The sequence below is a fragment of the Notothenia rossii genome (assembly GCF_949606895.1).
Source record: "Notothenia rossii genome assembly, chromosome: 1".
Classification (NCBI taxonomy): domain Eukaryota; kingdom Metazoa; phylum Chordata; class Actinopteri; order Perciformes; family Nototheniidae; genus Notothenia; species Notothenia rossii.
In genome coordinates this window covers 26,219,800-26,234,707 of record NC_136912.1, presented here as the reverse complement: position 1 = coordinate 26,234,707, position 14,908 = coordinate 26,219,800, and the positions used below count along the sequence as shown (strand labels likewise).

Below are 14,908 nucleotides of genomic sequence, written 5' to 3'. Positions count from 1 at the left end.
ACACAGCCAGATCTAGGGAATGATATTGTAATTTCTAACAAAAAAACATGTTTGTTTACTATTTTTATGACGGCTATTTATACGGATCAAATTATTCAAATGGGTCTTTCCAACCATGATGAAGATTTGTTATACTATTGTTGTTGATTTAAATTATTCTAGTTTTGTAAAACAATAAAGGCTTCCCTCCAGTAGGTGCCTTGGGCTTTGAATCCAATTTTCTTAGTAATCAAACTGTGAAATTACAACTTCTGGGTCTGTCGTGTGATGCTATTTAACCTAAAGATACTTTTTATTACACTTGAAACAGGGAGAAAGAGAAGTCTGTAAATCAACAGATATTTCTTATAGTTAACTCAAATTCCGAAGGGTGGTTTAACACTCTGCAATCAGGCAATTTTTTCTTCATGCGCCACTGAGCAACTTTTACAGCAATGAATGAGGGCCGGGCTCCAACACTGTGTCGTGTTCCTCATACAGCCATGGAGTATTGAATAAGGCAGGTGGGAAGCGAATAATTCATTCTAAATATGCAAGTGTTTTCAGTATGAAATTAGTGAAATGCACTGAGAGGTAATTTGATGCACTTCATGTTACATTTTTAAATGCAACCACACAGTCCACTGCTCAAACACTGATAACATTTGAATGCTCGTCAAATCACATCTGACAATGTTTCTGTCGGCATCAACAAGTACCTATCTCACTCGCAGGTTCATTAAAATCAATAAATAATGATAACTAACTAGTTGATTTATTTTTAGTCGATAAAAATGCCAAAAGTTGGGACAAAATCATTGTAAACAAAGCCTAGAGTGGCCTAAAACATTATGAATTTCTGTAAATATTTCATGATATTACAAAAGCACTGGGTAGTTTAGTGACAAGCAATTATGTGCAAGATTGGAAAAGCAGTTAAACAACAGGAATTAAAAAAAATAGTCGGATTGGCCTGAAAGTGGATGGCCTGATTTTCCTTAAATGTATTATTGCCACGTCAATGTGTGTGCTGTAAGTAAATAAGCTCATCAAAAATCATAAGACAAAGCAACTAACACTGTGGCAAATGTTTGAGAGTCCAAAGTTAAAATCATCTACAAAGGAGCTTTTTATTTTTTATTTTAAGATGACTAGAAGATGAAAATATAGCGTTACAGTCCAGTATGAATACAAGAGCAAGACCTTGCTGCAATCACATTCCTAAACTCCATTTACCTGCATTGACCTTAAGTGCTCATGTCCAGTCATATTCTAAGGGAGTACATGACATTCTAGCAAGGCCTCCTTGTAGCACATTAAAGTCTAAAAATGAGTAAATGCTAAAGGGCTCGGTGCTGACCGCTCCAGTGGCTACTGTTTTTCAAATAAAGAGTTTAAAAAAGGGACAATAAAAAAGGAACAAAAGTTCACAGATAACTCCATTTTATATTTAACCTGCTGTGAACTCCAGTTTTAGCTGTTGTAATCTTGGTGGCTCCAATCGCAGTTTTTAGAACACACAATTCTAACATCTTCTTGAAGTAAATCAATTTAACTTGTTTTCTAACACCATCAGGCCTCTTTAGTTTTTTGTTTTTTTAAATCAGAATTCACTGATCACTGATTTGTATTGTTTATCTGACCCCTGTGCTACTTGATCTCCTTTTAGCTGTCTTTCTTTAGCCATGGTTTAAATATCTCTCTTTTTTTCCTGAACTCTGAAAACACTAGCTTGGTACAGTACACACATACTTTATATTTACTAAGGATTTCCATATGCACATTTTAAAGTATCTGATCAATTCATAATCTTTTTAGCTATATCCTCAAACTTTGTTCAAGTTATTATGTCATTATATGTTCTCTGAGTGACGTCTTCCATAATACACTGGGCCCTCGCTAATCCAATGAGAGTTTAGAAAAAAAATGATTTAGTTGAGGAAACAGCACGGCTGTCAGCCTCAGTGAGATGCACTAATGGAAAAAGATAGCATTTAGTTTGGTAAACAGAAGGAGGTAAAATGCATTTAGGAATTCAAGCAAAAACAAAGCAATAGACCTGATTGTCTTGGAGAAATGATCCGGTTTGAAGGTTGTTTTGAAAGAAAAAGTTTACCACCCATGAATTATGTTGTTTGTGTTTGTTTGTGTGTGTGTGTGTGTGTGTGTGTGTGTGTGTGTGTGTGTGTGTGTGTGTGTGTGTTTATGCTTCTTACCCACGGTTAGCTGACCCATCAGTTGTCCCTGATCGTTCCTAGCATTGACTGTCACATTTCTGTCCGACTGTATGATCAATGGACTGTCCTAAAGAGGGAAGAAGAGGGAAAAAGGTGGTTATGAAAACAGAAAGTGGTAATATTTCTTTCTCAGTCACATACAAATCTGTGTATAATGATATACCTTTAGTTTCCATACCAACACACATGCTCCTTGCGTTCTTTCTCTCCCCTGTAGCCTCTACACTTGCCCTTCCAGGCACCAGTCAATACTGTATTAACTTTATAACCAATACTGCCCTAAACTGTAAGAACATTCACAGTTCACACTTGACTCCCTCACTTCAGCCATACTCCGCATCACATTTGCATAATGTATTCAAGACAGCCTCCTGTCTGTCAGTGTGTTTGCTTGTTTTTCAGTTGTGCGCAAAAGAGCAATTATTCTCAACATAAATGAGCTTAATGCAACTGTGACCATGACCTCTGCTCCTCTCTTAAGATTCTGATGGAGCCACACACGCTGCCTAAATCGGTTTACATTCGGTGGCTGTGTGTTGCAATGAATGCTAAACCCTGGGTCTGCTATTTTCATTAAGTTCCAAATTCAATCTAACAGCTGACTGTCTCTCTCTATCTCTTTGCCCCTCACCTTATCTTTTTCGCAGTGAGTAAAATCATCGTACTTACAGTCTTAACCAACTTTTCTTACCTTGCTTTTCTCTTTCCCCCTTTCATTATATCTCTGCACTTACATGAATTTATTTTGATTCTCTTTCCCTTCACTTCTCTCCCTCTATCTTTTAAATTGCTTATTTGTTTTGGCGGCGTGAAATGAATAGCTCACAGGTGACCCAATTTCTCTCTTGATTCCCCAAATTAATATCTTGCTGCATTCAAGTCTGAATTCCAAATGAGAATGTTGATCAAATTGGAAAATCGTTGATCCGTTAAAATGGAAAGATTCCTCTTTTTCCCCAACTATTCCTCCATCCTATTCTCTCTCAGACGGCCTCTATCACCCCTTTTTGTTTTGCTTTTCTTTTGGATGGATATTCATTGCTTCTGCAAGTCAAGACCAAATTTATAATATGTCACACCTGTCTGTTCTCTAATTTGAAGCATCCAGGGTCTCCTGGGGATGAGCTCATCACAAGCACAAACACAGACCAGGGGAAAAGTGTGAGGGACTTTCAGAACACACACACTAAAAGCATACACAAAGACACTGAATAAACAGTACACACAACACAATTAAAAAACCACCCACTCACACAGAGTCAGGTAACAAATTTTCCAAACAACAAATGAGTGCTCCGCGAGGTTTGTTGTGTATTGCCACTCTCATTGGATACCTAATCCATGTATGCTGGATGAATCTTTGTCAACGGGGCGTGTGATAGGCTTCACTATATTATCTTTCCACTCTGTTAAGAGGGATGGGAGCTTTGTAAAGCACAGCAGATGTAATGTGCCTCCAATCATTCCAGCTCAATGGGCAGTGTGCATGAACAGGCCTGATCCTATTCATTTAGTGCAGGACTCTGTCATTTGGAAGTGCAGCCGTAGATGGGGAATCTCATTTGATTAAGCACCCATATGCAGATGCATGGAAATTAGGGCTGTAAATAATTGCTGCATATTAAACAGCTGCTAATGTCTATTTATACAACAGCTGATTGAAGACAAACAATCTGACTGTTGGGGCTGAAGGAACACGCAGGAGCAGGTAACAATATGGACTGTGCTTCTTGATGCAAAAAGTGTTCATTTCCACCTCGGGCAATCAACAATTATTACAGTTCAAAACCCCACGCATCGAATCGTGAGCTCCTTATTACCTTGGTAACCACTTCTCACATTTGTATATACATCATACGCCACATCGCATATAGAAAGGACTATAGCGTTTTTCATCATACCAACATAGACTGGGCCTGTGTTCGTTAATGAACAATTCATACATTTCACACTTTATTTTAAAATCCATGTTCTGTGTTTGCAGTCTTCTTCACTGTGATAGTTGAAAAAAGTGCTTTTGGGATGAATATTCTGCGTGGATCAATGGTTAATGTGCAGAAACATGCCGTGTCATAAGTTCAGCAAAGGAACATATGTGTATCAAACTGACTTGTATAGAGCTGCTGCTTATACAGACCTATTGAGCTAGCTTTATGTGACATTAAAGCCATGAAAGCTCTGATCTTCAGTGAGGTTTTTCTTGAGGTTTGATGACGGTTTGAAGTTTTACTCATTTTAATATTAGTTTGATGTTCATTCTTTTGGAGTTATACTGAAAAGTTTATTGCCCTGCATGATGGATCTGCAATCTTTTACATGAATCCATCAGGTGATGCGTACACGATCTCTACATTGTTTGATGTTGTTGGTTGATGGAATTATTATTACACACTCTGTGAAGTTACTGTGTGTTTGTGTGTGTGTGTGTGTGTGTGTGTGTGTGTGTGTGTGTGTGTGTGTGTGTGTGTGTGTGTGTGTGTGTGTGTGTGTGTGTGTGTGTGTGTGTGTGTGTGTGTGTGTGTGTGTGTGTGTGTGTGTGTGTATGGATACATACTAAGAATACAGGAAAATATCTCAAGGCCACTATTTTATGCAAGTTGCAGGCCGCAGCTGCTGTGTCAATGATGAACATGTAGGCTACACATACACACAGTCTTATAGTGACTGTCACCAAATATTTAAACTGACTCAATCTAAGATATGCCTCAATACAATCTTCAGAACCCTCTTCACATACAATGACATACATTTGAATGCATCTTACAGCACCTTCCCATAACCAGTTAGCCTATGTGAAATGCATTATCGTAATATATTTATAATTCTATCTACAGACATTGATATCCTCATGCAGTCACATGGAGACAGTTAGGGCTCTCAGTGAGCTCAGACATTCTCCAAGGCTGTTATAATTAAAAGATAATCTTTGCATCAGCACCATGATTAGGATCTGCTCCAAAATATAATGTGTTCTTCCATGGCCAATGGTTCACCCTTCTACAAAGTTTAGTTAAAATGGGGCTATATGTCTTTAAATGTTTCATGATCCTGCTGACAAGCAGACAAACCAAAAGCAAACCAACAGACAGAACCGAATACAAAACCTCATTGGCGGTGGTAACAGGCCCATTTTGAAATAAAAAACAAACAAATAAAGTTTAACATGGCGTAACAACAAGCGTACAAAAAGTATTTTAGGAAATTGGTTCATTTATCAAGGTAAGTGATACTAAAGGTTTAGAAGATTAGATTGCAGAGAAAAGTAGTAGTAAGATTTAAGGCGGGTAAAAGGGTGGGAAGGTAAGAAGACAGCCGATTCTTAAAGGCTTCTCTCAAAGATGGCGAAACGCTGTCTTTCATTTGAAGGGAGAGCGAGCTTAAACTTAAAAAATTGAGATTTTCTTTCTTGAAATGATTTCACAGTCTGGAACACAGTTGTTCACATGAAAAAGTGACAAAACCAGTAAAACAAAAGAGAGCAAAGTGTTTAAACCATGCCTCGTTTCTTGCCACTGCACGGCTGGCAAATCACCATACAGAGAAATGTATATGAAATATATTTAAAAAATGATTATCATCATGTAGCATTTCCTCACGTACGAAGCATCATTTGTGATGTTTACTTTGTGTTCAGATCACTTCTCTGTTTACCTCCCTCTGCTGCTCTTTGGATTGTCCCTCTGGCTTTTGTGTTTAGAGTCTCGCTCATAAATCTCCCCTCATCATGTGAAATGTGCCGAGAGGCACCAATAAACACACTGAAGGCACATGCATCGTGCTCTCTCTTGTGAGATACACAACGTACACCACAGCGCCATTAATTCAGTTAATAGTTTAATTTCACTTTGATTATTAATGCCGGCATAGAGCTGCCAGCCTGAAGTAGCCAGTGTAATTAGTCAGGTAATAATAAGCCGTGGACTGTTGCTGGAGCTCATCCTCTCAGCCTCCAGCCAGCAGTAGAGATGGGTCATTATGTCTACCTGTCTCACTGGCTGTCTCACTAACTTAACGCCTGTCTCACTGTCAGCCTATACAGGTCTGGACTGAAGGTCATAAGTGATCTGATGGGTTATTTATTTGTGTTATTAGAGTCATCAATCTAATAAGTGCTTTCAGCCTTCCTGACGGACTATCTACATCCACAGTATCCGTCTCAGCAGCAAGCCTCATGCAAGATACATTTAGTTGATTCATCTTTGCCATCAGCCTAATAACTGCTTTTAGCCCGCCTGAGTGTAGTGAGATGCGAGCGTCTGTCTCAATGACTGTCCATCTCTCTTTATAAAAGGCAGGGACATGGGCTTAACAGGATATACTTTTACCTGTCAGTTTAACAAAAAGCCTCCAGCCCTGTTATCTCTGGTCCGTGATATTCTCTTCCTTTCTCTTTGACTGTCCAAAAGCCCAGTCTACCTGTCTGCCGGCCACTCAGTGTGAACTTTGTCCAGGTCAGTCCAGATATGAAACATGTCACAAATTGAAACTATGGTACGAGCATTTCTTTTTTAACAACATTGAAAGACATGAAAAGGACATGCTTTTCAATGTTCTGTGTTATTGATTAGCTATTTCCATATACTTCAAACATCCAAAAACTGTTCTTTTGGCTACTTGGGGTCACTGAAATGTAATGCATTACACAAATATTGATTACAACCACCTATTTGTCTACAAGCTGATTTTTATAACATGCATTCATCAAAAGGAACCACCGACCACCTCAAAAAAGAGAAATCTAGACCTTATAGCTTTAATGCATATTGCAGAAACAAAATGTCAGATTTAGCAATATTGTGCAGGCCTAAGAGCAAGATGGGGTGATGGGTTGTTTATTATCCAATCTTAAACAGAATACAAATCAAGCAGCGTGTGATCAAGGGCCAGCTGTGGCTTGCCATTACCTTTTCCACTAATTAGCAAGGACTATTAAACAAGTGATGTATGTTGGTGTGCAGTGCTTATTTGTTGTTTTCTGATGTTCTGACAATCTTACTCTCTTGGTACTTTTGCTTAATATGCTGAAGAGTCACCCTTTGGACTAAGGGGCCTTACCAACTATTTCATATGTCATCCGCGTCCCGTACAAGCCTTGTGTCAACAGTTTTGAGATCAATTTGATCAATTTAAATCTTCAAGTGACAGCTGGCATGAGCTTAGCCGGTCAAGACATGTCAGAAGTGTGTGTGTGTGTGTGTGTGTGTGTGTGTGTGTGTGTGTGTGTGTGTGTGTTTGTTTTGTGTGTGTACATTTGCATAATACATTATTTTAGGCCCAAGCAAAACAATTATCGAGCTTGCCCTTTCCTAAATTACTGCAATTATTTCAGACCTCTATGTCAGACACAATAAACATCATGAATAAGTTGCTGAAGATCTTCAAGGTTTCTTTACAACAATAATGTCATATGGAGTTGTATTGATCTGGCCATTTTAATTATGCAATTAACAGCCTCATTTGGATGCCAGTTTTGCAGCAGAACTGAAATCACTGTTCTATGAGCAAATATTGATGTTTCCAAAGTGTGTTCATTGTCTAAAATGTAATCTTTTATGCAGCTGCATTTACTTGTATTTGCTTATCTCATGGCTGCCACTGTCAGCTGTTGTTTAAGCCCTACTGTATAACAAGTTAGCATGGCATGTGGCTCTGGCTAGCCGTATTTTTTTTTTTTCGACTAAGCATGCACTGTAAAATATTACCATGATTTCACAATATTTAGCTGTAATATTTTACAATAAATTACTGTTTTACCACTTCAGTCTTTACCTGTAATGTTCACAATATAATACTGTAATTTTGAATTTCACAGGGAAATCAATACAGGCACAGTTAATTACTGTGAATGTACAGGAGAAATGATTACCAGGATTTCACAACATGTTACTGTATTATTTCATAGTAAAATACTGTATTCAGACCATCCTCTGTGATAACACAACAAATTAAGTGATTTTCTTGCTTTTATCGCTCTTGCTTGGCTTTAAATACACATTTCTTTCTTTGGTGCAGGTTTTACTTAAATTAAAAGGGGCACCGCTGCATGTGCCTTAAAATAAACGATGCAACACGTCTATGTAAAATTGAAATTGTTGTCTTGGCTTATTGTTTTCAGGTGCTTCCTGGGCATTAATCCTGAGACGGGCTCGTAAGTCAAAAAGAGGCATGGCAATTTAAACCCCCATGTCAGCACATTCTTCAGAAAAATTGTTGACTTTGAGTGGATGTCTGTGTGGACATGTGTTACGTGCTCCTCTCCTTGTTTTCTTTTCTGTCTCCCTGCTACAGGTGCACCTGGTCTGCCCCTGGCTCCGCCTCTGCCCAGGTGTTCCAAATTCCACTCAGCCGTGTATATATAAAGAGATGCTGGAGGAGAAGGATGTCTCGCCTATCCTAACACCGGGAGACACTCTCCTTAGAATACCTCTTTGCCATTTTGAACTGTAGGCCATATTTTTGTAGATGTGTTTATGTTTAGCCTGGAGGACTTGGTAGTCCAGTTTTTGCGGCTTTATTTTGTTTCCCATAGGGTTTATATTTGATTTCTGGTTAGGGGGGGAGCTCTGGGTTCTACGGTCCGTGGTGTGGCTGGCTCGGGTTCCCTCCTTCTGTTTGTTCCGTTTGGCCAGTCCTCCAGACCTCTTTTTGTTTCCGGTTTCGCTTGTGTGAGAAAATGCCTGATTATCAATACATGCTCGTTACCAAGTACCAGTGTATTCTTTAATGTTGCGGGTCTCAGCACGAGCCACTACCACGGAGTAGAGGTTGGGGTGGTAACAACATGTCCAAGACACTGTGAAATGTACTTTGCACTTCAATGGAGTAATACAAAGTTAAAATGGGCATTTTCTTTGTTTTTCTTTGTTGATTGAGCTGATTGAATTGTGTAGTTATGGTACAATCCCAGTTAACTAGTCAGATTTACAATATATTATCGTATTATATACATTTTTTATATTTACAGTAAATTACTGGCTAATGTGTTGCATTACTTCTACAGTAAAAGTGTGAACATACAGGTAATTACTGTAATTTATGTACAGCAAGGTACCATAATACCACAGCTCTGTACTGCTATATCACAGTAATTCCGTGGGCATGGCAACTGTAAAGTCACAGTATTTAGTTGTACTTTTATTATAATTTACTGTAGAATATCTACAGTAAATTACTGTGAACTATTTACAGTCAATTACTGTGAAATCCATGCAACTAGTAGCCAGTAATTTTACAGTGTGCATATTGCAAGTTAAAAAAATATAAGCTGAGATTGCTAATTGTCAGCCTCAAGAGCCTTCCAGGACTGCAGAATCAGGTGTTTGCCACTCAGGAATTAGGAATTAAGGCTTGAATAATCATTAAGGCTCCCAAACACCTGCTTTTTCTCCCTGTTGAGGTACGGAAAAAAGAACCAGAGGTCAGCACTGAGTCTCAGGAACAACTTCTTCCCTCAGGTCCTAAACTGACTAATACATTGTCACCTTGAATAGGGCAGCTGGATTGTTATGTTTGGTAGCAAATCAAAATCCTAGACGGACATAAAATACAAAGAACAGTCCAGTTGGATGTTTAATAAACTGGGTTTGTTACTTTAACTTCAGCTGTTTCAGAGCTGTGTGTGTAAAAAAAAAAAATGCAATTTTATTTGTTGTAAAACATAGATTACACTCATTGTTGCAATAAAATAAATGCAGGTCTATCTGCTTTGCATTTCAACTAGATGGAGCCTTAATTGTTCCCTTTCTTTAAATACACATTTGAAAACTAGCTACTAGAAACTCAGATAATTGGGAGTTTTTCCTTTAGGCTGGCTACAAGATTAGGCATTGTCCTTGCAAAACTCAAAGTATCTCTGATAATTAGTTGTGATAAGCCTGTCTTAGTAAATTCAAGATGTAAGCCAAATAACTTTGAAACAAAATTCAGTGAAATGCCAGTCTCCTGAAATAACAAACAATAACAAAAAGTTACGTTTTTTTGTGATTACATAGTGTCAACAGCGAGCATTTTTGCCGACACACGGTTATGCATTTTATATTCACATATGCAGCATAACACGTTTCTATGTCACCATACCAAGCAGGGCAGGTGTGTGCTATTCATATACTGTATATGCAAGTCCCCCAAAAATGACCTAAAATAATTTAGGACATGAATCCAGCTCTGCAGCTAGATGAGAAATATGTTGCTGTCTTTTTCACACATTTCTAACAACAAGGCAATTCAAAGTGCTTTACAAAAATTCAAACCTGTTAAACCCCATCCCTGTTTTTCAGGTCTAAGGCTCGAAAATGACATTTCCAGAACAATGACCATAACTACACTTCTAAAAGGGGACAATTAATGATCTTTTTTCTCAAAGTAATGATAAACCTGTGAGTTGGATGTAGAAAAGTCAGAATCAATATAGATGTTTTTTATTTTAAAGAAAATTCAGATTGAACATAGTAAAAAACTGTAAATTATAGTGTCCGTCCAAAAATGATGTTTTACTTACAGTGAAAACTACCCTTGAATGATGGGATGGTAGACTAAAAGCTTTAGGAATCAAAAGTACAACATATAATAAGTACCATGTATCAAGATTGACGCAAAACAAGTGACATTTGACCTTTTTAGAGAGATTTAGCAAAAAAAACTCCACCTCTGGGCGATTTTGGTGGAAATGGGCGTTCTTTGCCGTTTCTCTGGAACCCATTGGTCGATTTTGATGATTGACATCTCTTTTTAACCGTTAGAAAAGAATAACAAATTAGAAGGAAAAAATATTTAAAAAATACAGATTTCACTATTCTGAGGCTCTGAGCCCCATTTATTTTGCTCGCGGACGGCAAAAAAAGTCAGACATTATACCATTTAAAATAAAAACAATAATCAGACAAAAATATGTGGTGCAGGCACAAAACACACTACCAATATAAATACATTGCTTTTAAAATCATTCTGTGTGACACGAAAAAAAGGGGGAAATCGTGTTGGTGAATACGAATCAATAGATTAAATGTCGTGACTATAACACGAAATGCCCTGAGACTGGGTTGGGTACAAAGCCCTCCTGTTCCTTGGAATCCTTGTAGCTACTAACTAGCTGTAAGTTAGCATGCCCTTTTCCGTTCTTTTGCATCACTGGTAAAGTGGTGTCATTCAAACCTAGTCCATTCACTTCCACGTTAACTTCCAACCGTTGCATTTTCATTTCCAACACGGCCATCTTCTGTAGAAGTTTGTGGAAGTCATCTGTAGAGAACGGAGACATTTTGCTACCAACTAGCTTAAGCTAAATAGCATGCAGTAGCCTATCAGGCTTTAGCTGTTGCTAGGCCACGCTACTGTAAGACTGAGGTCGTCGTAGCATTTTAGAAATATGGCTGAAACCCTCCATCTATTTACAAAGAATAACTGTCTCAGTGATACGTTAATGTCCAGGAGCCGCTGCTCGAAGTTTTCAGAAAAGAAAAATAGGAAAATCAGCATAAAAAAATAAGCAGAGGCAAGAGCAAGCAGAAAAGCGTCTGCACTGTTAGAAATCAGGAAGTCCTGCAAGGTAGAATGCATTGCTGCTTTTGTTCCTATTCACGAAAAGTTGACTGAGTGGAGATGCAGGTTTTTGGAAAGCACTGACATATCCATATAATGGGTGTTCTAGTTGTGTTTTTTTGGGTTCAGTGCTCCGCTGTGCCACCAAGCACCATTGCTCTCTCTGGCAGACCGATACCAAGAGAATGGATTGCAATTTACCAGAGGGGAAAAGGTGCAAATGGATAAAGAAAGGTAGAAAAAGTCAGGGAGGTGTTGCATGGGTGTGGTTCATTTGGGGTAAAAGTAAGTCGAATAAGAGGAAGAATGTAAGAAAAGGCATATCAAAAGAGAGTGTTGTAAGCGGGATTAGGAAGCAGAGGTAAGCAGGGACCTCCCGGCTTCAGGTTTGCAGAGTGATAAATCTCAAAATGGGGGAAGGGGAGAAGGAGGGAGAGCAAGATAAAGAGGCAAGCCGGAGGAGGGTAAACCGCAGAACATTTGTTTTAGGGATAGACACACCAAATAGATCTATAAACAGAAGCCGCTACGTCAGCCCTCTACTTTCTGCTTCTCCACTATAATGTATGGTGCTTAAGGGTCCAGTCACAGGGCTCTAGGAAAAGGTGTTAACTGGAGAGAGAAATACTACAGGATATGTAAGTAAGATAGACCACCTTTGTTATATCCACCACAAATTGGAGGTTGTTTATGTCAAATACTTATTACTATGCATAATCAAGGTTATCTCGCAAAAAACACCGGATTACATACAGAACATGTAGGCCTACACCTTCCTTAGATACCCTTGCTACTGTGATTATATTGTCTGATAGACAGCTATGATGATTTACCTTGTTCTCACCAACATATGAATGATTTCTGAATAAATCCAAATGCCCATATATTAATGTGATTCTATAAATGCAATTTAATCTGTGGTGAGAGGAGCATTTTGTTGAAGCCTCTGGCAAAAAAAAGCTTAGAGTTTCTACACATGTATTTCGTATTATAGAGATTTGCAAAAACTAACCTCTAGGTGAGGTTTTACAAATGATACCTTGCAACCTGAGGGCATAGAGATAAAATACATCTGAGGGAGTTTTACATAACAATTTAGATTAGTAATCAGAAATGCATTTTCATATAATGGTCTTAAGCATAGCATTTGAGAATACTGTTCATCCTGTTTTGGCTTAAGTCACATATTATTGGGAAAGTTTCATGTTGGATATGATAAGAACCAGTAGGCAATAAAGGAAAAACAGTATTTGAACGCTCAGAATTGCAAGCCAAGTTCGTAGTCTGTGACTCACTTCAAAATACATTGTTTATTTTTCTGCTTTAAATACACAGGACACATCTGCAGTGTTTGCTGGGATATTGACCTGTTTTAGAAGCAAAAGGTTAGGACAAATACCAGGGTTTTGATAAAAGCAATTAGCTCATTTTGAAAACTCAGATGACAAACAATCCATTCACCATCTATGTGCTCTCATTTTATGCAGAGGTGGAAGGAACACTTTAATTTTCTGACAAGAGGACAGTTCATCACTGGGTTGAATCACAAAACATTCAGTTTCACACATTGTTTTTTTAATAGGCAGTTCTCATTCAAAACACTCCGTTCAATGTCTCACTATGGGATGCGCCTCAACGCGTATACAAACAGAAGCATCAATCTCATTACGCCAATCCTGATTGGCTGGTGATCTTGACGTCTACGTCAGGGAATCCACCCACCCTATAAGTAGCTTGCGCTACGACGCAGCATCATTCAAACACCTCTTCTCGCTTCAGAGCACATCTCGAATTATCAGTAGCCGGGCCAGCTTAACGGTCCACAGACTGAACCCAAAGCTAACATTCGGTCGACGGGCGCTTGCCGGTTACTTTTTTGCTTTGCAAGAAGACTGAACAATATTAACACACCAGTTAATATTGTAATCTGCCTCGCCGTTTCTTTCATTTAAAATTACGGTAAGGTTTGATTTTTTTCTTCAAGCTAGTACCATACCTGTTATTAGTTTTTCTTCCCTCCACACCGACACCACGGTAGCGAGGACGTTCTCTTTTGTCTCTCACACCAGAGGAGACGGAGATAAAAGCAAAAGGTATTAACACACCAGTTAATATTCTTTAAAGAATAAAATCTACGCCGTCGCTTTTTCCTTTCGGATTAACGACAAGGTTGGATTTTTTTCTCGGTAACGTACCTGTTACTAGCGTGTCCAATCCACGCCGACACCCCGGCGAACAAAGATGGACCCTTCTCTCCCTCACACCAGAGGAGTCAGGGACTCGGAGGCTCGGCTATGCGGCTGCGGGTTTAAGATCTCAGGCACAGACTCACATAACTTCTGCTTGTCCTGCCTCGGGCTGGAACACGCCCAGGAGGCTATCGATAACCCAGGCTCGTGCGGGCATTGTGCCCGCTTCACCATTAAGAGCCTCCGCCGACGGCTAGCACACCAAGCTAGCTTGTCGGGACAGGACCCCCTCATGTCCGCTGATTCGCCGGCCGGCAATCAAGACATGGTGGCGTCCGCCGCAGAGATTGAGCCCCGCGCTGTGTCAGGCTGGGGCTCAATGACAGCGGCAGCCGCTGAACCGGAGCCCCACGCTGTGTCAAGCTGGGGCTCCCAACTGGACCTCAACATGGTTCCACCCGCGGAGGATGTCCTGGAGTTGGACTATATGGAGGAAGAAGAGGATGCCTCTGAGTTCCTCCTGTCCGACTCGGATGAGCAAGACGATAACATCTTTGTTTCATCGGTTCAGGCTGCAAAGCCGGGAGCGATGTCCGCTCTCCCTGACGAAAGCACACCAGCTTCGCCCTGCCTAAGTATGGACTTGCAAGCCGTGTGCCAACGCGCTGCGTCCAGGCTGGACATCCCATGGCCTGAAGTGGCCAAGGAGACCACCAGATCTCGCTACGAGGGAATCAATTGCCCCAAGCAGCGAGGACGAAGAGGCAGCTCCTTCCAGTCTTTCCGGAGTTGCTGTACGAGATGTCGGTCTCCTGGAGAGACCGCCCTTTCAGCAACAAGGCCCCAATCCAGGGTGCCTCCTCCCTGGACCGTGACGGTATGGAGAGGCTCGGCCTGCTCCGCATGCCGCCCATGGAACCGCTGGTGGCAGCCCACCTCCAACCGAGGCTGGCTTCGACACCGAGC

At 39.9% G+C, this 14,908-nt stretch overlaps 1 protein-coding gene across 4 annotated transcripts in view; it reads right to left on the bottom strand.

Moving 5' to 3' along the window:
* Positions 1-14,908, bottom strand: part of sgcz (sarcoglycan zeta) — a 422,317-nt gene that overhangs the window by 71,090 nt on the left and 336,319 nt on the right. For all 4 annotated transcript variants that reach the window (XM_079681302.1, XM_079681304.1, XM_079681303.1 and 1 more), the window contains exon 4: positions 2,196-2,283. In XM_079681302.1, coding sequence (XP_079537428.1) covers positions 2,196-2,283 — 88 coding nt within the window. The remainder of the gene's footprint in view (positions 1-2,195; positions 2,284-14,908) is intronic.